At 39.4% G+C, this 27,412-nt stretch overlaps 3 protein-coding genes, 1 long non-coding RNA gene and 1 pseudogene across 8 annotated transcripts in view; all 5 read left to right on the top strand.

The window, feature by feature from the left end:
- Positions 1 to 15,113, top strand: part of LOC113668170 (uncharacterized) — a 30,551-nt gene extending 15,438 nt beyond the window's left edge. For 4 of the 5 annotated variants that reach the window (XM_089205362.1, XM_089205357.1, XM_089205360.1 and 1 more), the window contains 2 exons: positions 13,765 to 13,909; positions 14,358 to 15,113. In XM_089205362.1, coding sequence (XP_089061488.1) covers positions 13,765 to 13,813 — 49 coding nt within the window. In that variant the 3' untranslated portion in view covers positions 13,814 to 13,909; positions 14,358 to 15,113. Of the gene's footprint in view, positions 1 to 11,602; positions 11,745 to 12,444; positions 12,617 to 13,764; positions 13,910 to 14,357 lie in introns of those variants that run through there. The other variant, XM_089205363.1, reaches the window with a different exon arrangement.
- Positions 43 to 7,975, top strand: LOC149047132 (uncharacterized; annotated as a pseudogene).
- Positions 761 to 11,360, top strand: LOC149047131 (uncharacterized). The gene is made up of 6 exons (XR_016186315.1): positions 761 to 839; positions 2,391 to 2,479; positions 3,004 to 3,077; positions 8,698 to 8,793; positions 9,793 to 10,641; positions 11,077 to 11,360. It is a non-coding gene; the product is annotated as an uncharacterized LOC149047131 (long non-coding RNA).
- Positions 15,114 to 18,641: 3,528 nt separating the features above from the next.
- LOC149047128 (phosphatidylserine lipase ABHD16A-like) overlaps positions 18,642 to 27,412 on the top strand; it is a 40,154-nt gene continuing 31,383 nt past the window's right edge. The window contains exons 1-3 of the mRNA XM_089205350.1: positions 18,642 to 18,731; positions 18,950 to 19,006; positions 19,330 to 19,408. Of these exons, the coding sequence (XP_089061476.1) occupies positions 18,663 to 18,731; positions 18,950 to 19,006; positions 19,330 to 19,408 (205 nt within the window). The 5' untranslated portion in view covers positions 18,642 to 18,662. The remainder of the gene's footprint in view (positions 18,732 to 18,949; positions 19,007 to 19,329; positions 19,409 to 27,412) is intronic.
- The window catches only part of LOC149047130 (uncharacterized), a 4,751-nt gene continuing 455 nt past the window's right edge, over positions 23,117 to 27,412 (top strand). The window contains exons 1-6 of the mRNA XM_089205348.1: positions 23,117 to 23,386; positions 23,824 to 24,107; positions 24,357 to 24,498; positions 25,163 to 25,339; positions 26,570 to 26,714; positions 27,187 to 27,412. The exon at positions 27,187 to 27,412 is cut by the window's right edge and continues 455 nt beyond it. Coding sequence (XP_089061474.1) covers positions 23,135 to 23,386; positions 23,824 to 24,107; positions 24,357 to 24,498; positions 25,163 to 25,339; positions 26,570 to 26,714; positions 27,187 to 27,329 — 1,143 coding nt within the window. The 5' untranslated portion in view covers positions 23,117 to 23,134 and the 3' untranslated portion in view covers positions 27,330 to 27,412. The remainder of the gene's footprint in view (positions 23,387 to 23,823; positions 24,108 to 24,356; positions 24,499 to 25,162; positions 25,340 to 26,569; positions 26,715 to 27,186) is intronic.

Genomic DNA, 27,412 nt, shown 5'->3' with positions numbered 1-27,412 from the left:
TTATCATTCTACGTCTCAGGAAAACAATGAAATAAGGAAAACATGCGTCAGCTGTTTTTCTATCGAAGCTATACCTACGCGAAGCGTTGTGAAGACAAATTGGCGGAGATGTACAGGTGTGCGGTGGGACCAAAGTTATACCGGATTTTTACGAAAGATAGTCGACAGGTAAGAATTAAATGGACGCTTTTTTACCTTGATAACATAATATTATTCTCCTTTTTGTTTTTCATGATTCGCAAGCGTATGTTTACTGAAACAAAGCTAGTTATCACTTGTCTCGTAGATCTAGATTCTGATGTCGTGAGTTAAGTTTCGTTTTTAGCCTCGAATATTTCTTCTTCCTTTAGGGGAATTGATTTTATATGGCTTGAACCGTTTCACAGAGTAGACAATTCGTGGGGGATACGTTGGAGCAATGTTTTTTTACGAGCGGTAAGGGAATAAGAAGCCTACTTTAAGATTTGATGTCTTAATTCCACTCTAAATATTCTAGCTAGGCTCGAGCTCAAAAGGATTCTTTGCCAAGTGGTTATTTTCGCGCAAAATCGAGCGTTGTGGGATTTTTCACAACGTTAATTGTTGTAACTTTTCATAGCAGATCATTTTAAGGTTCGGAAAGCTAAACAATCTTAAATCTATGCGGAGTGTATTAGTATTCCTTTTTTTTTTTTCTGAAATGTTTTCCGACTGAAATCTTTTTATATCCTCTCCAGCACATTAATGAGTTTATGTAACATTTTTTCAACTTCTTTTGTAGTTGTCATAAGCTTGGTCAGTTTGTTACTCAATGTCCTTGTTAACTGCATCTGCCATAGGATTTTATCTCATTAAGGAAGGTCTGTATCACTTCTTCAAGTTTTTCTTACTAGTCAACTAACACAATTATTGATAAGGTATGAATATTTTATCATACACCAATTTCTTGTTACTATATCAATTTTCAAGGAAGTGAGTAGAAGCCAGAGGGGAGAATTGTAAATCAGCATGTGACAACGAGCAAACTGTTAAAATCTTGTCTACTGACTTGAGTAAGGCTTTCAGTTCACTCCATCCTTCCTTAATGACCAGTGAATTAAAAGCATATGGATTTCATGACAAACTGCATGATCTACTTCGATCTTACTTATGTAATTGATTGAACCAAGTGAAACTGGGAGTTTTCAGAAGTGAGTGGAGGTGGACAGATCAGGGTTGCCCACAAGGATCAGCCCATTTTTTCAAAATGATCTGACATATGTAATTACTTCACAACTCTCCATATACATGGTGACCATCAAATGTATGAAATAGCGGGGGATCCGAAAATGGCTAACACCAATCTTATGAGGAATGCCAATAGGGCCTCTGAATAGTATGCTAGCAATCTGCTAAAAGGAAACCTGAGCAGATATCAGACTATGACTTTAAAGCATAACAGGACAGAAAGTAACATTCCATTACACTTTCAAGGAAACACCATTGAATCTTCTGAATGTCTTAAGTTGCGAGGAGTTACCATAGTCAAACAGTTGAATTTTAACACTCACATTAATGAAATATGCAAGAAGGGGAGGCAAAAGGACTAAGGAGGTTAAAACTGGTTAACCCTTGAACTTCCAGAGAGCTAAAACATGTAACTACTTCCAATAATATCTATACATTACCCAGCAATCAGGTAATAAGAATATAGGGGGTAAGTTTCTGAAGAAACTGTGGTGCTGTGTTGGTGAGAGAGTGTGACAAGGTAAACACTCTGACAAAGGGCTAATGTCAGCTTTATAACTCTTATTGGAGGCCAATTAATGTTAACAACTGAGTTGATAATATCAAATTACCAGGTAATAAGAATACTCAAGCTTATCAGTTAGAAGTTATTATCTTCATCTTACATCAATTTCTTGTAACTAACTTAATTTGCAAGGAAGTGTGAAGCAGCTAGAGGGGAGAATTAGCAATCAAATCTTGGGAATTTAAGGGTTAAGAATGATAAAGAACATTTCATTAGAAAGTTTGGGCTAAACTCTTCAAATTTCTGAAATCATTATGTAGTTACAGAAGTTTAATATTAGCCTCTACTGGCTCTCTGGTACTGAACATAAGACCTTCAACCACTTTCAACTGAGATTTTGTTAAAAAGATTTGTATTGCTTCACTCATGATCACATATGTCTATCCCATTAAGAAGCTACTTAATACGAAAATGCATATAACTGAAACCCCTGTAAGGTAGTTCCTTTATGGCAGTGGAGTTTTGTTATAACGCTTTGAAAGCAGTCCAAGATAAAATTACACTAATAAACTTATCATATCATTATTAATGATGATACAGATATTTTAAGTTTGCACATCTGTTAACAGTTATCTTTTGAAAAGAAATTAATTATCTGATGTTCTTCCTTTGATATTAGGTCTGTTGAGTTGTGCAGGTTTGAAAAGCTTGTCTAGGTTCATTGGTGCAGGACTTTAATGGTTGTGTTTGGAGCATTGTGCATAAGAGGTACAGTAGCTTGTGGTCTGGAGATGAACTGTTGAGGCTACTGATTAAAACAAAGTTTTCAATTCCATTATGTTGTTGCATGTAAGATTTTCATACAGTTATTGGTGAAATTTCGTTTGGGAGTTGTACTTGGTCCATAAAGTGACCTTACATTACAACCCATGTGCTGTGCTGTACGAAATGAACTCAGTGTTTCTATTCATCTATAATGTTGGTAAACATTAAAGTAAAGTCAGCTTATCCTGATTTCAATGGCATTAAGTGAGGGGATACTGGTTTCATACAGTTTCTTTCCAGTATTTTGTCACTATTAGCCATATGCTTCTCTGGTACACATTTACACTCCTAGGGGAGGAGTGGAATTGTAAAAGAGTTTAGTGTCTTGCCCAAGAACACAAAAGAATGACCCAAACTGTGCTTAAACCTGGAACTTTTGATCCAGAGTCCAGCAACCCAACCTGAGGCTTACTATGTTTCTTCATGTATGACTGACATTCCTGTTAATTTGCAATTAAATATTACAGAAAAGACTTGGGTTGTATGACTTCAGTTTTGAAGCTTGGCCTGTTGATTTCAAATGGAATGAATCCAAAGCTGAGTAAGTCATTCAAGCTGAATTTTTCTCTCTCTTGAAGATGACAAATGACATCCATGTTAAGAGTGAATGTCTCTAAAAATCAAAGAAAAATAACAAAATCGCGGACATGGTAAAAAAATCATTTCGTCCCATTTTTTGTCTACAGGTAGCTATAGCTACTACTTAAAGTGAAGTGAGGTTAGTTTCTGTAAATATTCATTTTAACGGAAATAAACCGATACTAATTGCATGATCGAAAATGAGTGCCTGCGAGCTCTAAATTATGCAGTTTTCAGGCCGTCCTTGCATGAACTAAAATGCAACAGCAGGACTTCTCTAGCTATAAATATATACATGTGGCCTTCCATTACCAAGATATAATGATATTTTTTGTATCGTGTCCTTCCTGACGAAACCACGGGTTAACTACCAGTGGACGTGTTCGCCATATTTAATTCATGCCAAACCCGGCCTAATGTAGTGTGGCAAAAATGCATGTGGTAGTTTCTCAAAATCTCCAGCAATACTATCACGAGGGCTTATAAGGTGGGTCTTCAAATTCATCATTTCATTTTTCTGGTATCTTCCGCTGTTTGGATGTACCAACCAACCAAACTTCGCTAAAATTGTAAATGGCGCCATATTAAAATGAACAAAATCAACATTGCAATGACACAAGCAAAGCATTGTTTGAGTCGCAGCCGCACTTAGCTTTTTATTTTTGCTTTGACATAAATAGTTCCTTACCTTAGAAATCTTTTATAGGCCCTTGTTATTCCGCTTGGAAGATATTTTCGAAATACTGTCCTTTGAAATTTGTTGTGAAGGTGGCCTACCGGCTAACTCATTGAAGCCACTGAGCCGGGATGAGTAAAATAAAGTTACTTGTTGTTGTCATTTTCTACAGCGCGTCACAACCCAGTTACGTTTAGTCTACTTTGATCTTAATTTTGGTTTTATTGACGTCTCACACAAAAAGGGTCCCGTACAAAACGGCAGGTAACGCTAGCGATTTGCCGGATTTTAATTTTTCACAGGTTCCTGTCACTCTGCGTGACATATGATAATCTGTCACGTAACGAGATCAACAAACAATTCATTCTGCCCCACATATAAGATCTAAACAAATATATTGCCATCATGAACGAGAACGATACAACAAAGAAATAGACTTTACAAAATTTCACAAATATAAACCGTACAGTGAAAACCTTATGGAACGAAAATAACAATACAATTTTCCCACGGAAAACAAATGTGATGGGTTAACGAAAGTAAACAAAAAACAAAAGCGTAATAATCGTCGGTGAAGGGAATAAAGACAACGGTTGTTTTAACTCCAACAGAAAAAGAATGTCTTAATCTTTACATGATATTGTAGGTGGCGTTTGTGGCGCACAGGAAGCCACAAGCGTTTTTTACAATTTTCAGGTGCTGAGACAGAGATTGAACTTATCTTAGCAAGAAGCGGGATTTTCGCGAAGCCTGATACACGGAAGAGCTGCTCCTCTTCCAAACCAGGAGGAAAGGAGAATGAGAATTGAACCTGTGAGATTAGAACATTTTGTTTCTTTCATAACGAGTCCACACGTTACTCAAGATGTTCCTTTCGGGGAAAAACTTCTAAAATTGTCGACTGGCGAGATCATAAAAACACCCAATGTTATCAGAACAATGATACCAGAGCGTAATGTCCAATAGTATCAACAATACTGCTGTGAAACCAACTTTGAGCCTATGAGTAAGAGAACTCTACAGAGAGTTTGGGCCGTGTGTTCTTCATCTGTTCGCAAGTCTCTGCAAGGACTTGATAACTTTTCAGCATCAAGAATGGAAGCAGTTGATGCTATAGAAAAACTCGTAGACAAGCTTGTTGACTGTGGCAAGACTCAGCAATGAGCGAGGGAAATTAAGCAGCAACTTCGTTTTTCGAAGCAGTACCTAAACGGCGACTACAAGGTGGGTGCATATTTTATAATTATGCGTTGCCTTTGCAAATGTAGTAAACTTCTTACTATGATTCACGGCTACCTCTTTCTTTCTCTCCAAGTCTTCTTTATGCTTAATTGATGAAACAACAGTTTACAATTCACTGTAATACGCTTACACACATGTATACAACGCTGAGAATCGATTAAGTAATCTTTTTGAAATGTCGATCATATGCGCATGCAATGCTTTGTAAATATACATTGAATCACGCGCTTGTCATTTTACTTTTTATTTTAGGTACATGCAGTGGAGGCCACAAAGGTTCCCGATCATTGTCGAATTTACGCGCTAAGTGACCAGAGCAATGCTGAATTTCGGGGCTCCTGCGACCATCTCCACAATGAGTCATATGAGCAGTGTTATGAGTTACAGGAAGTATTGTGTACCATAGAAGATGAGTGTTCAAATGCGCTCTCGTCAGCAGAAGATCAAGCTGACATGCAACTTACCATCAAACAGGCAAGGGATGATATCATTTGCTGGAAAGCCCATCAGCTACGTTCAGTCCACCAAGCTGAGGCGAAGCATTCAGTTTTAGCCAAACTCGACAGCCGATCGGTGTTGTTAGTCCAGGACTGGGCAATGAAATATATGCCCCGAAAATATTGAGAGGCACAGTCAGATTGGTTTGCGAAGCGAGGATTGCCATGGCACATTAGTGTTGCCGTAAGACGGTCAGAGGGTTCTGAGCACTTTGAATCGCAGACACCTGTTCACGTATTTCAAAGCTGCGCCCAAGACAGTGTGACTGTGGCTTTGATTATGCTTGACTGCCTCACTACCCTGAAAAAGGAAATTCCAGAGCTGGAAATGGCTTATTACAAACAAGATAACGCTGGCTGTTATCACAGCGGAAATTCAATCATCTCAGCTAAGCTGGCCAGTGATGCCATGGGAGTGGCTTTTGTAAGAAACGACTTTTCGGACCCTCAAGGTGGAAAGGGGGTATGTACAATCAAGGGAAGGTACGTTGGAAGGTACGTAAACGAAGGCAATGATGTCATCAACGCTCTACAGTTCAAAACAGCCATTGAATCTGGCCAAGAAACCACAGGAGAGAAAGCAAGTTATGTTGCTGCCAAACCGTCAAGCACCTTTAATATCAAATGGGATGGCATAAGCTTACTCAACAATTTTGAGTACGATGAAAGTGACACACGAGTGTGGAGAGCATTCAATGTAGGTTCCGGTAAATTAGTGCCATGGGCCAAGTTCGAAGGAGTCATGAAGTAGCCCGAAAAATTGGAAATCCTAGACTCGCCATCGCAGAGTCAAGTGGCGCACCGACAATCAAGATTGTGAGACACCGAAATATTAAGGAAAGCTCTGTCAAAGCAAATTTCTTAACTGAGAGCGAAAACCAAGATCGAAGCTGTATTGGGGAATATAAGCCAGATGACATGCTTTTCCCGTGTCCAGAAGAAGGATGTGTAAAAGCCTACAGTCGCTTTGCAAACCTCCAGACACACCTAGATACTGGAAAACACCAAATGATGCTCGAACAGGAAACTCTCTACGATAAAGCTAAATGAGAATATTCTTCCAAGCTGATGGAGGGACGCAGTCGAATACCAAGCGTTCAAGTTGCTGCAAAATCAAAGAGAGACGGCTTGCCGCCTCTTCCAATGGGTTGGGCCCTGAAGACAATTAAGAAAAAGGTGCGTTTTACAAGGAAACAGACCGAATTCTTAACTGACCAATTTCAAAAAGGGGAGTATAGTGGACGGAAAAGCGATCCACAGGAAGTTTCGAAAACCACGAGCCTAGCAAGAGACCAAGCGGGGGGACGTCGATTTCAACCTGATGAAGTCCTTACGTCGCAGCAGATTAGTGGCTTCTTCAGCCGTCTTTCAGTAAAGAAGCGATTAGAAGTTACAGCCGCCGGTAACCGAGCAAAAGCTAGTGAAATCTCAGAAGTGGACATGGAGAGCGTCGACAAGGACGAATTTTCCGCCGAAGCTGAGAGCCATCTATCTGCAGTGTGTGCAAATGTGATGAGAGATGTGGCTATTCAACATCCAATTGTATCTTTCGATCTAAACATCTGTTAACTTGTACAAAAACGTACACTCACAACTTTAAGAGTGGATAGGCTAAGAGACATGTGCATAGACCTTGGGCTGGATATTTCTGACATTTCACCTCAGAAGAGGAAAAAGCCATTCATCGCACGACTCACACAATTAGTTCAGGAGTGTACCTGCTCTTCCAAGTAACTGAGCACTGAACGTTTTACGAATAACTGATCTGCTGATTATAAAAGCGGTGCGTGTATTATTTACATGGAGGCGTTGCGTGACAGCAGAGTCCTACATATCGGATTTTAGTCACTTGAGCTCACCATTGCTTGTGAAACCTCATCTTTGTGTTGGACGATTTTTAGTAAATTCGAAACTGGCGAGTGCAGAAGGCGCAGAAGGGATGCAAATGCTCGAATCCATGTTCACCGGATGAGAAGTAAACGGAAACTAACGGCTTTGTGCCAAATTTAACCTTTTGAGTGCAATTGAACTGTTTAACCTGTTGTGTGTAGAATTATGCAGAATTATGGCGTGATTCTCAAAGGGTAGCAAAAGTCGAAAATTGTTTCTCCTGTCTCCGTATATAAAAATCATGTGTAGTTATAGACATTTTAATATGTTTCTAGTCATTTTAACGGCCAGTGAAGATATAACTGACCAAAACAGTTATTTGTGTCCGACACGTTTAATTTTGTTATTATGCATCTCATTATGGCGTCATGGTAATTTAACTGAGATTTGGCTGGTGGTCATCTTTTGATAGTCAAAGGTCCCAAAGAAATAAAACCCACATCGTAAAGAACTATCTTTCAAGGCTTCTTGGTAGTGTTATTGTAAACTTTGAGACACTACCACATGTATTTTTGCCAAGCTATTCTAGACCACCTTTGCCTTAATTTCGAAAGGCCAAAGATGTCGTCTCTAATAGGGACGTAGCTCCTCCAAGAATAACATTACACAAAAACTATCACTTTGTCTCGGTAATACAAGTCCAACTCAATATTTCTATGACTAGAAAAGTCCTTCCGTTACATTTTTGTTAGCATGACAAGTGCCCGAAAAGTGCATAATTTCAGGATCGCGCTTGGTGAAATTTGAGCTATTTACCCCCGGAAATGTTAAAACAAATTATTCCCGTTAAAGTGCGTATTTAAAAAATCTAACCCCATTTCCGTTTGTTAACTAGATAAGGCTACCCACAGGCAAAAAATGAACCAAATCCATTTTTGACCGTGTCCGCGACTTTTTCGATAATCTGTGATTTTTATTGACATTTACTCTTAATATTTACTGTATTTACAGAATTGAACATACATATATTTGCACATGTATCATTAATTAAGGAAGTAATAAATAATATTGAAGACATTGCATCATGAAATCACATCATGCAGCATATTAGAAGAGAATCATTGCTGCACATATGTGGTTTCATGCTTTTAACAACTAAATTAATGTTTTACAACAAGAGAGAAAATTTTATGTGAACAAAAATTCTACAAAGCCATTTTTCTCAAGTTAGGCATCATTTATTTTGCATGTTTTTGTGTTTTTGCTTGTTGTTACGGGTTGTATTTGTATTATCATGTATTTATTACTGTCCTTAGAATATTATTTTTGATTATTAGTCAAGATGTTTGCAGGGAAGCCAAGAATGCCACTTCTCAAAGCAGGTCTTCTAGATTTTTATCCTTTCTTGGATCATGGCCTTGTGACTTTCTCAGGTAATGATCATTTGCACTCTCTTAATCTAATTTATAGATTCTCAGAAGTGTCCAGTAGAATGATAAGTTGACATTTGAAATTTGAGCTTGAGATCCAACTCAAATCAATTTATCCTTCCTTGCAAAAATCTTGTGGTGGCACTTGAGCCAGTTTTCTCAGAGTACAGTCGAACCTCGATTATGTGGACCTTGATTATACGGATTTCTCGATTGTCCGTACTTTTTCTTTGGTCCTAATTTTGTCATGAATATTTATCAGTCATGATCAAGATCCGTTCTTTAAAACTACAGCGTTGAAAAGTGAAGTAAAGGCAAGTTTGTTTCGCTTTCAAAAAGTAAAAGCAGCGCTCGCACGCGTCGTAACTAATGAAGAACATTCAAATGAGGTCTGAATGGCTAAGAGTTGCTTAGTTGCTAAGTGAGATTTCATGCCCTATTGGCTCGTTCAGCGTGGTATGTAAGATGAACAAGCTGCACGGTGTCACGAATGTTTATTCACGATTATCATGTCCTTGATTTGTAAATGTTTTGTTTCACTATTAAATGTCGCTTTCTAAATTTAATCAGTTTTTGTTCCTCATTTATATTCATTTTGTCGATTATTTGGACCCTCGTTTATCCGGACTATTTCATCTAGTCCCAACGAGTCCGGATAATCGAGGTTTTACTGTGTTTAGTATTTGCGCTACTATCTTCACTCACTAATTCCTTCGAAACCAACTAAAGGTAGGAAGGAATTCAAGTCAAGGTCTAGGTTCTTATTCTAGCTTAAACCATGCAAAATTTGGTGATTTGGTGCACTTACTTAGCAAAGGATGATTGAGAAATTTAATTGTGATAAGGTTTCAGATTGCCTTGAAGACCAAGCTATTGTCTAGCCCACTCATTATTTTTCTTGTAGTCTGTTCTTTTGTTGCCACTGCCATCGTAGTTTGCAAAGTCCCACTTTGTTCCATTGGTTGGTAATGCTGTGTACATACTGATTGTCATTTTTTTCAGGTATTTTGTGGCACACTCTGTTGGTCGCCCCTTTATCTACTAAGGATCCACTGGTCTTCTTCAAAGTGGATATGGTACAACTTTAACTGCTTTTAACTGGCTCCTAACAATTTTCTTGACTGAAGAACAATAAATAACAGTACTTTTAATACTGATTATCTGCCAACTTACAGGTATGGGGACAAAGTTAAATTCTTGTGACTTCAAATTGACAGATGTTGACCTTTGAACTTTCTGAAATGAACGTGCTCCCTTTTCGAAGACGAACATTTTGTAGAAATATGAGTCAAACTTAAAATCAAAGAAATAACTTGATACGGAAAACTTACGTATTTTGGAGTGGTCCTCTTTAAGGTAAACCGAATGCGACTCATATTCTGTGATTCATATGTTTTGAACGATTTGATACCCGATCAGTGGCTCAATGAAATTTGTTTTTCTCTTGACATGCAGATTCGGCAGGCGAACTCAACAGCTTACCATGCAGCTATGCAGATCAGTGATTCTCTTTAAAAACTAAAGCTCGTTACATTTGTTAGAGAGAAAGTAGAATCGGACCTCGGCAACGCCTTTCAGACCTTATACCGTAATAACTCCGTGCGACTTGAAGAAATCAACAAAATCTACGAGATTTTGCAGGCACTGGTGAAGGAAGCGGAAACTATTGGAGAACAAGCAAACGGCAATTTGACCATGGCTGTGGAAACCGCAAATCGATCAAAGGATCTAGCCGGTCAGCGGAAGCGAGAGGCTCAGAGTGCGCTGGACAATGCCACCAATGCACACTCAGATACTTTGCAGGCCAGTAGTGATACAAACAACTTGTTAAAGACAGCCATGAGGTTTAAGGTGAGTAAGAGCTTTGAGAGTAGTCGTTCTTCGGGTCCGAGTTCTTCGAGTGATATCTTGTGCAGTGTAAATATTGGGCGTGGCTTTCACGGCGTTTCTCTCTCTATTTGTCGTGGACTAGAGTATTCTGAAAAGTTTCTTTTGGCCAGTTTTCTGGTTAGCGAGGGAAGCTTGGGTTGATTTGGCTAATGCGTTTGGAAGGGAAGTCCAGTAGAGCAAAAAAACATTATCTGGAACAATACACACTATGCATGTTTCTTGTCCTCATGATATCAACGCTGACGTATTGTGGGAAAGAGTTGATTAGAATAGAGGAACCCGTCAAAAGTTTCCCCGCCTCTTTTTTTTTTCCAATTTTAAAACTGCATTTTGACAGTGCACTCTACCATTAATTATAAGCTGAAAAGTTAACTTTGCTCACATCTAACGTTACAGGAAAACGCTACAATGGTACTCCAACAAACACAAGATGCCGTCAATAACGTATATGCAGGAATCAACACCATAGCCAGGGTTAATAACATGACAAAGGAAGCGAGATGGCATTGCAAATGAAGCCCGTGTCGTGAACATGCCTGCGAGTCTGCGACAGATCCAAAGCCTGACTGATGAGATTCTGAACACAAATGTTAGCCAAGCAATGGTGAACCAGACTCTAAAAGCTCACAAAATGGCCTGGAACAGGAAGGAGAAGTGGAGGCCCTCTCGCAGAGAGCCATGTAAGTTTAAGTATAGGATTACATGTCCAAGTGCGGGGCGGCCCGGCTTCTTGACTACGTAGATACTCCTGAGCGCCTATTAAAATTCCTTGCGTGACGTCCCGAAAATGGCTTCAAACGAAATTAAATGGCAGTCAAATACTATATTTTGCCACACTTTTCAGATTCGCCCGTCGATTGCCCTGATTTTTTTCTTTAATTATTGTCGCTAATATGTGTTCCTTTTTCTTTATTTTGCAAAGTAATGTTGCACAGGAGATTCTAAATCAAGTGCAAGGGATTGAAACAGCTATGAACTCATCAGAGCACATTCGACAGCTGGTTATGTCTCTCCAGCAAGAGACTGATGGAATGGTTGCTGACATCGATAACATTACACAAACGGTACGAAAAAAGAACCATAATAGTGCGCGACGCTGTTATCTTGTGGGTAATTTTGACGCGTAAATGCCACTGCCTTGTAACTATAGCGCTCAAGCTTTCTACATGTATGAGTCCGGAAACTGGGATGAGTAGACTTTTCCTTTCCACCAGATTATCAAATGAATGCTAAAACGCAAACGTCGCTTTTTCAGTGTCCTCAGTTTTTGCATCATGACTTGTCTTTTTATGGGATCGGAAAAGTGTCTTTTGCGCTCGGTAGCGTTGCAAACTGTTATTTACACAGTGATGTCCTTATTTCCTGACTTTTATTGAATGAAATTTCCTCTTCATACCAATATGAATCTTCAATTATTAATAAAAGTATTCCTTTTTCGTAATTGCTGAATGTTGTCAAAACGAAGAGGGCTAATTGTTGCCTGAGGGATGCTGAAGCGGAATTTTAGTCCTTTTATTTTCATTTAATTATTTGTTATTTCTCGGCGAGTCAAGCATGAAAAGTCTAGGGGGCGGTTGGCGCTTGTCACCATACCGGTCGACAAAGAGGCCTTTCATTTCACTAGATTCGTGTATGACTTTGGTTCGTCATTATTTGGCCGACGCTGCTATTTATTGTGCATTGCATAATAAAGTACATGGTTAGTATTCATAATGTGATGCTTTCTGAGTTTAAAATGGTGGTGATTTTTTTTGTTTCTGTCAGGTTGAACATCGTTTCTCGGCGTCGTACTCCTCAGGAAAAAGTTTACTGACGAAGACAAATTAAACCCTGGACGATATGGAAGAAGGAGTGCTTGGATACTGCGAAGACCAAAGCACAGAATGCGTCGCGCACAGCTGAACTGGCCTTTAATATCTCTGAACAAATGAAAGAGGTAAGTATCATACGAGTTGTAAGTTTTTTTTATACCAAACTGTCACCATCTTTGGTCTGTAAGCTGTTCCTTAATCATTTTTTGTCACTGATCCACTGACCGGGGCGATTCGAATCGATTCGATCCAAATTACTGGATACGTGTACAGAGCAGAAAGCTTACGTACTCTGAGCCAAATTTTACTTAGTCGCTTGTTAAGAAATGTAAGGAAAGTGGCAAATTTGAATGCGAAGAGTAGCCCTTGAAATTGATGAATGCATGGATTGATTGATTTTAAAAATGATTTTGAACTATTCCAAGTTTTTTCTTGAAGAATGACACTAGATGGAAGAGCTAGTAAGAGAAAACGCGGCGCCCAAGGTATAAGACGCGCGTAGGTCATGGGGCCATTTGTTAATATGGTGGCATTAATCGTTCGCTATCGTAAATAAAAGAAAAGAAGAGGCTACGTCTTGCGTAGCCGGCGGTTTAGCGTGCGCTTAAGCTACAAGGAGCGAAACCGCGATAGGCTTGGTATCAAAGATATGTTCCATTCGCGGCACAAAACCGTCAGCTGCGCAGGCTGTTTAGAAGCTTTTTTGATGAGTCGAGTGGGTCCAGAGACACTTGGGATAGAAGAAGATCGTGTAGGGCTCATGCCAGAGCTTGAGCTTGAAAAGATAAACTAGAACGGTTATCGGCTGTGTGTTAATCAGGACAGAAATTGAGATGCTACAAGCCTATAAAGACTTTTAATTAAATTCTCGTGAACGGCCTCAAGAGGGGAAGAACGTAGGTAATCAGGGAAGCGATTTGTTTTCGTTTAGCATCTGGGTGGTTGAGAAATTGGCGCATGTTTCGTGAACCAGTCATCGAACGTAGAAAAGCATAACCGATTCAATTTCAGATTACTTTTGGATTACTTGAGAATCGAAATTGAAAAGTACCTGAAGCAGTTGTAGAGCAACCTGCGTCACGCACAGCCTTGCTACTGGACTACGCGGGGGTTTTGACCCAGATTCCGAGTGAGACGTCCGGTTGCAACGCGGGCTTTTCTCACTACGCTCGGCAGTTATAGTTTATAGTTATAGTTTCTCTATTAGGTTTCTATTTAGTCGTGGTCTGCACTATTAGTGATTATTTGAGTTTATTCGTTCACTCTTTGGTAGATCTTCGACAACAGCACGGCATCTTTGCCACCAGTCGCGTCCTTGGTGAACTCGTCCTATGAAGCGGCAAGCGGAAACCTCTCAGAAGTACAACAAGCTCATCAGGATTCAGAACAACTACTTAAGGGCTTGACTGAGGCTGAAGGTATGTATATTGGAACATACTTTCAGTTGTGTGGCGCATTTAATTGTTGCTACAACTTGGCTTTTCAGTGCGCATCGAACCGATGATAAAAAGTGAAATGTGCGAGACATAAATTGTCTGAGTTGTCTGTGACGATTGATCGTTTTCCATTCCAGTTCTTATTTCGCGGTTGAATCTTTACCCCCTGAGTATCAAAGAACTCGTCGGTGATCGTTGCCATATATTTGGGTCATATATGAAAAGTATCTTACATACTACTAGTATCACTGACGCTCAAATTGTTCTGTGGGTAGGTAGAGTTGGGGAGACTTTTCTTGGAATTTGGTCGTCAAATATTGTTTTGGGTTGCGTGCGACTGAAATAGAACAATCCCTTTGATTCTTGAGGATTTTTCAATACCTTACAAAGTCATTGAATTTTTAGGCACAGTCCTTTTAATTCTTTTCAGAATTGCTGACCCGATAGATAGCACAGAGAGACGAACTTGAAAGACTGGGTCGAGAACTCCAAGAACTTGATAGAGAGGCAGATGAATTACTAGGACAATTTAGTATGGCTGCTGAGTAGTATTCACAATGTGCGGGCGCATAACGAAGTCTGGTCTGAACAACAGACGTCAGTCTTACTTTTTGTATATATTTGTATCACGATCATATTTTGTTTTACTTACAAAGACAGTCGACAGGTTTTTTTTTTCCAAGCGAGCGAGTATGTTATTTCTTTCTTGTTGTATGGTTAGGTCGTGCCATTTTTAGCGGTTTTGCTGTATTTTAAATGATTTTCAGTGTAAGTAAAATCCAGCGGCAAAATTGAAAGCTGCTTTAAAATCTACCGCGACTGGAAGATTCTGAAATTGCAAAGGAGTTACGTCACGAAGCATTATTTAAGGGACGAGAGGGGTCGTCATAAATGTTTGTTAAGGAATAGAAACCGGTAGATTGTAGTTCATGGATGTAACGATTTTATGTATTTGGATGGATAGGTGCCCTGATAAAAGTTGAGTTTTATCGTACGATGAGTCAATTGAAGGCATAACGATAATTGATACAAGTTTTAAGCTCAAGAAACGCTTGAAACATGGATAATTGGACATAGACATTTAAAGTTTTAATTTTTAATTTTAACAAGTCTTCCAGGACCTCAGCATATGTCAGCTTATGAATAGTAGTGATTTAAATTCTAAGTATTACTAAATTGATATTTTTATTGGTATTAAAAGTGTACAGGATAAGCTGGAAATACTTTAGGTTTTAAAATGATTAGCTACTCATAAATTTGCTTAACGGCTAGGGACAAGTTTTTTTTGAAGCTGTTTTATGGTAGGGACAGCGACTTGCGCGGGCCTCTTGTTATTCTAGACCTTAAAACCCATTAGAACAAAAATTACCCGTATGGAAATGCTTGAAGAACGCCTCTTTCAGGATGCTGAGGCTATAAAGAGTTTTCATCAGTGTCATTGCTATATTTTTACTTTAGACAAATCTGCGGGTTTTCAGCTGCACTGCTACGAGTGATCCTAAGAGGACAAGTGTACTATTCACTGGAATTCACTTAGGGGCGCGAATAGAGAGATTTTGTTGTTGCCATAAGCTAGCATTATGTTGACGCCTTTTGTTTTTCAGTGGACCATTTTAAAAGATAAACGGGACTTTCAGAAAAACGTCAAAGCAACAGTTGCCTCAAACTATGAGCAACACTGATCTCTCAGAGTGCTATACCTAAAAGTGCAAAGATGTTTCGACTGGAGAAAGCGAACAAAAATTCTGTGTAACCCACGCAAAGTCGTCCCCATCGCTTTCCCAAACACTAACAACGACTTTTAAGGAGAGAGAAGTATCGAGCGTTACATTTTTGATTTTATGATTAACTTTCTTCGGAACAAATCCTAGGTTTTAGTAAATGTCATCGGAAAGTTTTCGCTCTGATCAATATGTGTATTTACGTAGTAAATTTATATAGGATAAGAGTGTGTTGTAGAGTATTTATTTATAAGATGGATGATAGTTGGCATTTTTTTACATTTAATTGAAATGAAAATAAAGCCTTTGTTATTCTTACCTATGAGCGTGCCACCAGTGAAAGATCTTAAATGGGTCAACCATCGTCGTTCCCAGTATACCTCTCGGTTAGATAGAAAAGACAGATGGGACGCTACTAAAGACGGACGAAAGCTGGGTCTGAAAAGTTGGGGAATATGAAAATTACACGCTCTTCTCGCTGACCTCGGTCTTGCCTAACTCACCTGTCAGTTATCAAAAGAGCAAGCTGGGCTATAAAACTTTGTTTGTTTTGTTGCGTGGGATTTGCTATTCATATAACTTATTGGCAGCATGATTTGCATGTTAACAGGTCTTATGGAGCTCAGATCTCTGATCGAGCAGAGCTCTCAAAGAAAATTACAGTAATCCATCCAAGACAAGCAGCCATTTGTTGACAAAAAATGTAAATTCAGAGTGTTAAACCGACAATCATATTAACGATACATGAAAACTAAAAGAAAAAAAAAGGCCTACTAAGTCATGAAACAATCGAAGCTCATCATGTCTGGCTTGATACGCATGACGAAACATGATTTGTCACGACAATTATTTGCGAACTTCAGAAAACCAGCTCTTGTCCAATATATGTAAAAAGTATTTGTTAATTTTCATGTTGGATATGCAGTAATTATTCTTTGATCCACCTTGTGGACGATGACGGTCACACAAAAGCACTCAGCTCCATTACATCCAAGATTGCCAACTTGCGACGAAAATCGATTCTGACTACACTATCACGAAACATTCAATGTGAAATAGTTTATTGAGGAATGGTCAGTCAGTCATCCGACAACAACAATGTGTCGTAACATATACTTATTACAACATAGAATATGCTAGCAAGTCTAACTTGAAAAGCTTGAAAAATTGAGTGTACCACGCCAGATACGAAAAACCACTAAAAAACCACTCTTTAGATGTGGCCAAAAAATATGTGGAAACGTGTTCCCCATCTAATGCAGTGGCACGGAACCTCGGGGAAGAGGTACAAACAAACCCATAACTCCATAGAAAAAAAAAAAATTAACTAAATTGACAACAGCAAACAGAAAGACTGACCGAGCTAGAATGATTAATATTCCCCGCTAAAACATTAAATACTCAAAACTCTCCCCTGATAATACTAAAACCTCTCAATCGTGCCATCAGAATAGTAATTTCTGACTAATTCGTTCCTAGTCACTCAACCGTCAGAAATTACATTTTCTGTAGAACCTCCTTCTTATCATCAGAGCTGTGAGGTCGGTCGAGCAGAGTTCTCAAAGAAAATTACAGTAATCCATCCAAGACAAGCAGCCATTTGTTGACAAAAAATGTAAATTCAGAGTGTTAAACCGACAATCATATTAACGATACATGAAAACTAAAAGAAAAAAAAAAGGCCTACTAAGTCATGAAACAATCGAATCTCATCATGTCTGGCTTGATACGCATGACGAAACATGATTTGTCACGACAATTATTTGCGAACTTCAGAAAACCAGCTCTTGTCCAATATATGTAAAAAGTATTTGTTAATTTTCATGTTGGATATGCAGTAATTATTCTTTGATCCACCTTGTGGACGATGACGGTCACACAAAAGCACTCAGCTCCATTACATCCAAGATTGCCAACTTGCGACGAAAATCGTTTCTGTAGAACCTCCTTCTTATCATCAGAGCTGTGAGGTCGGTCGAGCAGAGTTCTCAAAGAAAATTACAGTAATCCATCCAAGACAAGCAGCCATTTGTTGACAAAAAATGTAAATTCAGAGTGTTAAACCGACAATCATATTAACGATACATGAAAACTAAAAGAAAAAAAAAGGCCTACTAAGTCATGAAGCAATCGAAGCTCATCATGTCTGGCTTGATACGCACGACGAAACATGATTTGTGAAGCATATAATATTGTCACGACAATTATTTGCGAACTTCAGAAAACCAGCTCTTGTCCAATGTATGTAAAAAGTATTTGTTAAATTTCATGTTGGATATGCAGTAATTATTCTTTGATCCGCCTTGTGGACGATGACGGTCACACAAAAGCACTCAGCTCCATTACATCCAAGATTGCCAACTTGCGACGAAAACCGTTTCTGTAGAACCTCCTTCTCATCATCAGACCTGTGAGGTTTTAAGACAACAGAGTGTATAAACGTATCTTTGACCAGATTCCAGACGACGTCTTCGTCAGACGAAAGGAAAAGGCTTTTTCCCTGTTTTCCTGGGTGCATGTGACTGGCTCTGATTTTTTCTTTAACAGTATCGGTGAGGGTGAAACCAGGCAGCCAACTCCTTGTAGAATCTGTCATTTTGCTATCAGAGTCCTTTCAAGTTTCAGCGCATTTCCTCTCAGTTTTTGCCAACGTGTTCGTTTACCACTTCGAAATAACCGGACATAATGGTCTCAACTCTCCGAAAAGCAATTTTGGAACTGTCCCAACAAGATATTCACGGAAACTGTGTTTTGGTTTTTTGTGGTCGGAAACATTATTTGACAACAAAAAAGAAAGGTCAATAGGACGTAGCAGTAACCAATCAGAAGGGAAGATTTGAGGAAAACACATTCTTTAAAAAATTCTTATTTCCCAAAGTTAGGCCTCACTGAAGAGCGTAGGAGTGAGGCCTCAAAGTGTTCGTAGACATGAAACGATCAAACAAAAATTTTTAGAACATGCGCAGACAAAACATCCGTCAGCGGTTGTTCGCTTGAAGTTTTTTGAAAACAAAATGGCGGAGATCTATAGGTGTGCGGTGGGACCACAGTTATATCGGGTTTCTACGAAAAATAGTCGACAAGTAAGTGTTGAGTGGACGCTTTTTTACCTTGAAAATACTATTTTACCTTTTGGTTTTCGTGATTCGTTAGCTTATGTTTACTGAAACAAAGCTAGCTATCACCTGTCTTGCAGATTTAGATTCTGAAGTCGTGGGTTTAATTAGTTTCGTTTTTTAGCTTCGAATATTCCTTCTTCTTTGTGGTGTTTTAATTCTATATGGCTTGAACTATTTCACAGAGTAGACCGTACGAGGGGAATACCTTGGAGCAATGTGGCTCAGGAGTTTTACGAGCGGTAGGGGAATAAGAAGCCTACTTCAAGATTTGATTCTAGCCAAGCTTGAGCTCTAAAGAATACTTTGCCAAGTAGTTATTTTCGCGCAAAACCGAGCGTTGTGGGATTTTTCACGACGTTAATTGTTTTGACTTCTATAGTAGATCAGCTTAAGGTTGGGAAGGAGATAAATATTTTGCATGAAAGCTTGACAATCTTAAATCTCCGAGGAGTACAGTTGTATTTCTTTCTTTTTCTCGGGAATTGGTTCCGACTTATATTTTTTTGTATCCCCTCCAGCACATTAAAGAGGTTATGTAACATCATGTGAACTTCTTTTGTAGTTGTCATTAGCATGGTCAGTTTGTTACTCTACTTCCTTGTTAACTGCACCTGCCATAGGATTTTATCTCGTTAGGAAAGGTCTGTATCACTTCTTGACGTTTTTATTACTAGTCAACAAACACAGTTATTGATAGGGTATGAATATTTTATACTGGGATGGCTTCATGTAGCTCTGCAAACAGCAGGGTGAAATAAATCATGTTTTCTTATTGGCTACGCAACCAACATACCAAGGAGGTGAAAACTAGTTAACCCTTGAACTTCCAGAGAGCTAAAACATGTAACTTCTTCCAATAATATCCACATATTATCCAGCAATCAGGTAATAAGCATTAAGGGTGTAACTTTCTGAAGAAACTGTGGTGCTGTGTCGGTGGAAGAGTATAACAAGGTAAACACTCCGACAAAGGGCTTATGCTTGAAATGTCAGCTTTATGACTCTTTATGGCGGCCAATTTATGTTATCACCTCAGTTTATAATACCAAATTATCAGAATACTGAAGCTTATCGGTTAGAAGTTGTTATCTACATCTTACACCTATTTCTTGTAATTGAATTAATTTGCAAGGAAGTGTGTAGCAGCTAGAGGGGAGAATTAACAATCAGATCTTGGGAATTTAAGGATTTAGAATGATAAAGAACATTCATTAGAAAGTTTGGGCTAAATTATTGCAATTTCGTAAATCATGGTTTACTTACAGAAGTTAAATGTTGGCTGCCAATGGCTCTCTGGTTCTAAACATAGGACCTTCAACCACTTTGAGCTGAGATTTTGTTAATAACATTGGTATTGCTTCCCTTGTGATCACATATGTCTATCCCATTAAGGAGCTACTTATGAAAATGTATATAAGTAAACCCCCTGTAAGGTATGAAGGGGTAAGTTTCTAAAGAAACTGTGGTGCTGCGTCGGTGGGAGAGTATAGCAGGTAATTTAGTGTTAACAACTGGGTTGAAAACGTAAATTAGCCACCGTAAAGAGTAAAAAAGCTGACGTTTCGAGCGCTAGCCCTTCGTCAGAGCGATTAGAAGAATTGTGGGTTGTGTATGGATTTATATGTAGAAAGTGGAGCTACGCCATTGGTGGGAATATGGTGACGAAAAAACAGGAATAAATTAGTTGAATGATCAACGCACTGTTAAGGAACCTAGCTCTGAAACACTACTCCGTCTGGCCGAACTAGTACTCACACTCAATTGCTTTTCATTCGGTGGTAACTACTACAAACAAACTAATGGCGTGGCCATGGGTACTAAAATGGGACCCAGCTACGCCAATCTTTTTGTAGGTTTTATCGAACATCAATTTTTTAGCCAATACCACGGCCCAAAACCTCAACTCTACGGCCGCTACATTGACGATTGCATCGGCGCTACCTCCTCTACCAAAGAGGAGCTCACTCAATTTATAACCGCCGTCAATTCCTTTCATCCGGCTCTTAAATATACCTGGGAAATTTCCGACAATTCTTTGGCTTTTCTAGACATCAAAATTTCAATTGAAGGCAACGGCTTATGTACTAGTGTTTACTACAAACCTACAGATTCACATAGTTACTTGTTGTATTCATCCTCACATCCATCACACGTCAAGAACTCCATACCTTTTTCACAGTTTCTCAGACTTCGTCGTTTATGTAGTGACGACTCTGATTTTTCCGAAAAATCAGAGGCAATGTGCCAGTTTTTCGATAAACGCGGCTATCCTGTTTCTGTCGTTCAAGCGGGCTACCACCGTGCCCAACAAATCGATCGACAGGCAGCACTACGAACGGCCGAGAAGGAGAACACGGATCGCATTCCATTTACTCTTACATTTCACCCTCACAACCACGCAGTTAAATCTATCATTCTTAAAAATTTTAAATTACTCCAAAACGATTCAGAGACTGGCACTATCTTTTCGAAACCCCCACTTATTTCATTCAAACGTGACAAAAACATAGGCAACTTTTTAGTCAGGAGTTCATTTCAAACCAATGACCAATCTGGAACTTTTAAATGCGCTCGCTCACGATGCAAAACTTGTCCTTTCATTCACAACGTAGAGAAAATATCGGGACCCAAAAGATCCATTAAGATCATTGATCACTTTACGTGTACCTCCGCCAATGTTATTTACTGCATAACTTGCACTTATTGCAATAAGTTACACATCGGCGAGACAGGAAGACGACTGGGTGACCGATTCCGAGAACACCTTCGCGATGTGGAAATAAACGACAAGGACGCATCCAAGCCAGTCGCTAGACACTTTAATCTTCCTTATCATTCTAAACAGCATATGGCAGTTTGCGGCCTTTCCTTACATCTAAGCAGTTCGGAAAGCCGTAAAACACTAGAACAAAAATTTATATTTCAAATCGGCACCCTTAATCCCCACGGAATCAACGAGCGCTTTTCATTCAACTAATTTATTCCTGTTTTTTCGTCACCATATTCCCACCAATGGCGTAGCTCCACTTTCTACATATAAATCCATACACAACCCACAATTCTTCTAATCGCTCTGACGAAGGGCTAACGCTCGAAACGTCAGCTTTTTTACTCTTTACGGTGGCTAATTTACGTTTTCAACCCAGTTGTTAACACTAAATTACCCCCTGTAAGGTAGTTCCTTTATGGTGGTGGAATTTTATTATAAAGCTTGGAAAGCAGTCCAAAATAATATTACACTTGTAAACTTATCATATCATTATTAATGATGATACAGAGATTTTAAGTTTGCACATTTGTTTACAGTGATCTTTTGACAAGGAAGTAATCATCTGATGTTCTTCCTTTTATATTAGGTCTGTTGAGTCATGCAGGTTTGGGTAAGCTTGTTTAGGTTCATTGGTACAGGACTTATGATTGTGCTTGGAGCATTGTGCATAAGAGGTACAGTAGCTTGTAGCCTGGAGGTGATGAAATTTAGCTGGGGAGTTGTACTTAGTCCATTAAGTGAACTTACAGTACTACCTTTGTGCTGTACTGTAAGAAATTAACTCAGTGTTTTTAATCATCATTGGTAAACAATCTTTTTGTGTTAAGAATAACTTAATTGGAGTGATTTGATTCCCAAAAACTGGGATTGCTTATCATCACATGAAAATTATTAACAACTTAACACTGGGCATAATACTCTCACTGACAGGCTCCTCTCACACCCTAAAAGACCCAACTTTTGCAAAAGACCTATGCACTGCCAGCATTTATATTTCTACTATATAAATAGTAACTCTTATATGGAAATTTATGAATCAAATTAGTGACTCCTAATTTTTATACACAAAATTTATCGAGGGCTGATTTTTTTATGTTAATCTTCCTTAAACACTTCTCTTAATTCCATGCTCTTAAAAAAAAAATTCCTTAGTTTATTTTTTGTTATTTTATCTGCAGGATATGGACAATTTAAAAATCAGGACTATAGAGTATTCTTAGCTCTTTCAGAAGAAACAAGAATGAATAACAATGCAGAAAACAAGGTGTGTTGATGTCCACAGACACAGACTTGATCAATACATATTCTATAATAGATACCTGAAAGCTTCCAAAAGAGACTTTATTCTTACTCTACATAGATCCAAATATTTGGACTATTATGTGTTTGTCCAGCCTTCCATTGAATTACTCTAAAGGTGAAGGAAAGTGTGCAAGAGTGGGGTAGGTAGGGGTAAAGTCAGCTTATCCTGATTTAATGGCATTAAGTGAGGGGATACAGTTTCTTCCCAGTATTTTGTCACTGTTAGGTGTACGCTTCTCTGGTACACATTTACACTTCTGGGGGCGGTGACCAGACCTTATACCGTAATAACTCCATGCGACTTGAAGAAATCAGCAAAATCAACGAGATTTTTCAGGCACTGGTGAAAATAGCGGAAATTATTGGAGAACAAGCAAACGGCAATTTGACCATGGCTGTGGAAACCGCAAATCGATCAAAGGATCTAGCCGGTCAGCGGAAGCGAGAAGCTCAGAGCGCACTGGACAATGCCACCAATGCACACTCAGATACTTTGCAGGCCAGTGGTGATGCAAACAACGCGTTAAAGACAGCCATGGGGTTTAAAGTGAGTAAGAGCTTTGAGAGTAGTTGTTCTTTTGGTGCGAGTTCTTTATGTGAATGATATCTTGTGCAGTGTAAATATTGGGCGTGGCTTTCACGGCGTTTCTCTCTCTACTTGTCATGGACTAGAGTATTCTGAAAAGCTTCACGTAGTAAGTTTTCTGGTTAGCGAGGGAAGCTAGGGTTGTTTTGACGAATGCGTTTAGAAGGGAGGTCCAGTAAGGCACAAAAACATTATCTGAAACAATACACACTAAGCATGTTTCTTGTCCTCATGATATCAACGCTGGCGTAATCTGGGAAAAATTTGATTAGAATAGAGGAACTCGTCAAAAGTTTCCCCGCCTCTTTTTTTTCCAATTTTAAAACTGCATTTTGACAGTGCGCTCTTCCATCAATCATGAGCCAAAAAGTTAACTTTGCTCACATCTAACGTTACAGGAAAACGCTACAATGGTACTCCAACAAACACAAGATGCTATCAATAACGTATCTGCAGGAATCAACACCATAGCCAGGGTTAATAACATGACAAAGGAAGCGACGAACATTGCAAATGAGGTCCGTGCCATGAACATGCCTGTGAGTCTGCAACAGATCCAAAACCTTACTGATGAGATTCTGAACACAAATGTTAGCCAAGCAATGGTGAACCAGACTCTAAAAGCTGCACAAAATGGCCTGGAACAGGCACGAGAAGTGGAAGCCCTCTCGCAGAGAGCCATGTAAGTTTAAGCCCAGGATTACATGTCCAAGTGCGAAGCGGCCTGGCTTCTTGACCATGTAGATACTCGGTCTCCTGAGCGCCTATTAAAATTCCTTGCGTGACATCCCGAAAAATGGCTTCAAACGAAACTAAATGGCAGTCAAATACTATATTTTGCCACAATTTTCAGATTCACTCGTCGATTGCACTGTTTTTTATCTTTTATTATTGTCGCTTATGTGTGTTCCTCTTCCTTTCTTCCGCAAAGTAATGTTGCACAGGAGACTCTAAATCAAGTGCAAGGGATTAAAACAGCTATGAACTCATCAGAGCACATTCGACAGCAGGTCGTGTCTCTGCAGCAAGAAACTGATGGAATGGTTGCTGACATCAATAATATCACACAAACGGTACGAAAAAAGAACCGCAATAGTGCGCGACGCTATTGTCATCTTCTGGGTAATTTTGGCGCGTAAATGCCGCTTTGTATGAGTTCAAAAACTGGGACGAGTAGACTTTTCCTTTCCAGCGGATATTTAACAAATGCTGAAACTTAAACGTCTCTTTGTGTCCTGAGTTTTCGCATCACGAATTGTCCTTTTTTGCGATGGGAAAATTGTCTTTTACGTGTGGTGGTGTTTCAAACTGTTATTTACAAACTGATCTCCTTATTTCCTGACTTTCATTTAACGAAATTTCCTGTTCATATCGATATGAATCTTCAGTTATGAATAAAAAGTGTTCCTGTTTTGTAATTGCTAAATATTGTCTAAAGAAACGGGCTAATTATTGCCTGAGGGAAGCAGAAGCGGAATTTTATTCCTTCATTTTCATTTGTTATTTCTCGGCGAGTCAAGTATATAGAGTCCAGGTGGCGGTTGGCGCTTGTCACCATGCCGGCCGACAAAGAGGCCTTCTATTTCACCAGAGACTGATTAGCTTATGGCTTTTGTTCGTTTTTGCTTGGCCGAGGCTGCTGTTCACCGTACATTGCATAATAAAGCGCGCGGTTAGTGTCAATAAGGGGATGAATTCTGAGTTTAAAACGGTGTTGATTCTTTCTGTTCTTGTCAGGTTGAACATCGTTTCTCGGCGTCGTACTCCTCAGGAAAGAGTTTACTGACGAAGATAAACAAAACCCTGGACGATATAGAAGAAGGATTGAACTGCTTTGATACTGCGAAGACCGACGCACAGAATGCGTCGCATACAGCTGAAATGGCCTTTAATATCTCTAAGCAAGCGAAAGAGGTAAGTATCTTACGAGTTCTAAGTTTCTTATACTAGACTGTCACCATCTTTGGTCTGTAAGCAGTTCGTTAATCATTTTTGTCACAGATCCACTGACTAGGGCGATTCGAATCCATTCGGTCCAAATTACTGGATACGTGTACTCGCTCGGTTGGAAATGTAAGGAAAGTGGCAACTTTGAATGCGAAGAGTAGCCCTTGAAATTGATGAATGCATGGATTGATTGATTTTAATAATGATTTTGAACTATTCTAAATGTTTTCGTGAAGAATGACACAAGATGGAAGGGCTAGTAAGAGAAAACGCGGCGCCCAAGGTATAAGACGCGCGTTGGTCATGGGGCCATTTGTTAATATGGTGGCATTGACCGTTTGCTATCGTAAATAAAAGAAAAGAAGAAGCTACGTCTTGCGTAGCTGGCGGTTTAGCGTGCGCTTAAGCTACAAGGAGCGAAACCGCGACAGGCTTGGTATCGAAGGTATGTTCCATTCGCGGCTTGACGCATATCACTTGGCGCGTATATCGCGCACAAAACCGTCAGCTGCGCAGGGTGTTAAGAAGCTTTTTTGATCAGTCGAGTGGGTCCAGACATGAGTTGAAGATGAGCGCGTCGCTTCAAATCACCGAGCGTAGCATACTCAAACTTGGTCTTAAGAAGTTCTCTCGCAGTTTTGTACTGGTACACAATTGGGATCGAAGAAGGTCGCGTAGGGCTCATGCTGGAGCTTGAGCTTGAAAAGATAAACTAGAACGGTTATCGGCTGTGTGTTAATCAGGACAGAAATTGAGATGCTACAAGCCTTTGAAGACTTTCAATTAAATTCTCGTGAACGGCCTCAAGAGGGAAAGAACGCGGGTAATTAGGGAAGCGATTCGTTTTCGTTTAGCATCTGGGTGGTTGAGAAGTTGGCGCATGTTTGGTGAACCAGTCATGGAACGTAGAAAAGCATAACCGATTCAGTTTCAGATAACTTTTGGATTACTTGAGAATCGAAATTGAAAAGTGCCTGAAGCAGTTGTAGAACAACCTGCATCAAGCACAGCCTTACTACCGGACTGCGCGGGGCTTTTTGACCCAGGTTCGGAGTGAGATGTCCAGTTGCAACGCGGGCTTTTCACACTATGCTCGGCAGTTATAGTTTATAGTTATAGCTTCCCTTTAAGGTTTCTATTTAGTCGTTGTCTGCACTGTTCATTATGATTTGAGTTTATTTGTCCACTCTTTGGTAGACCTTCGACAACAGCACGGCATCTTTGCCACTTGTCGCGTCCTTGGTGAACTCATCCTATGAAGCGGCAAGCGGAAACCTCTCAGAAGTACAACAAGCTCATCAGGATTCGGAAGAACTACTTACGGACGTGACAGAGGCTGAAGGTATGTATATTAGAAGATACTTCCAGTTGTGTGGCGTATTTAATTGTTGCTACAACTTGGCTTTTCAGTGCGCTTTGAACCGATGATAAAAAGTGAAATGTGGGAGATAAATAACCGTCTGAGTTCTTTGTGACGATTCGTTGTTTCCCCCTCCAGTTCTTATCTCGCGGTTGAATCTTTACCACCTGAGTATATAAGAACTCGTCGGTGATCTGTGCCATGAATTTGGTTCTTATATGTGAAGCATTTTACATACTATTGGCATCACGGACGCTTGAAGTGTTCAGTGAGGAGATAGAGTTAGGGAGACTTTTCTTGTTGTTCGGTCGTCAAAAATGTTTTGGGTTGTGTGCGACTAGAACAGAACAATCCTTTTGATTCTTGAGGGTTTTTCAATATCCCACAAAATTATTTGAATTTTGGACACAGTCTTTTTTGCGTCTGTAGCACAATACATATTTTATTCTTTCAGAATTGCTGACCCAGTACATCGCACAGAGAGACGAACTCGAAAGACTGGGTCGAGAACTCCAAGAACTTGATAGAGAGGCAGATGAATTACTAGGACAATTTAGTGTGGCTGCTGAGCAGCATTCACAGTGTGCGGGCGCATAACGAACTCTAGTCTGGACAACAGACGTCAGTCTTAATTTTCGTTTATATTTATATTTATATTCGATATTACTTACAAAGACAGT

This window comes from Pocillopora damicornis, chromosome 4 (assembly GCF_964200805.1).
Source record: "Pocillopora damicornis chromosome 4, jaPocDami1.2, whole genome shotgun sequence".
NCBI lineage: Eukaryota > Metazoa > Cnidaria > Anthozoa > Scleractinia > Pocilloporidae > Pocillopora > Pocillopora damicornis.
Note: the sequence above shows the minus strand (reverse complement) of the source record. Positions and strands in the feature narration are given on the sequence as shown.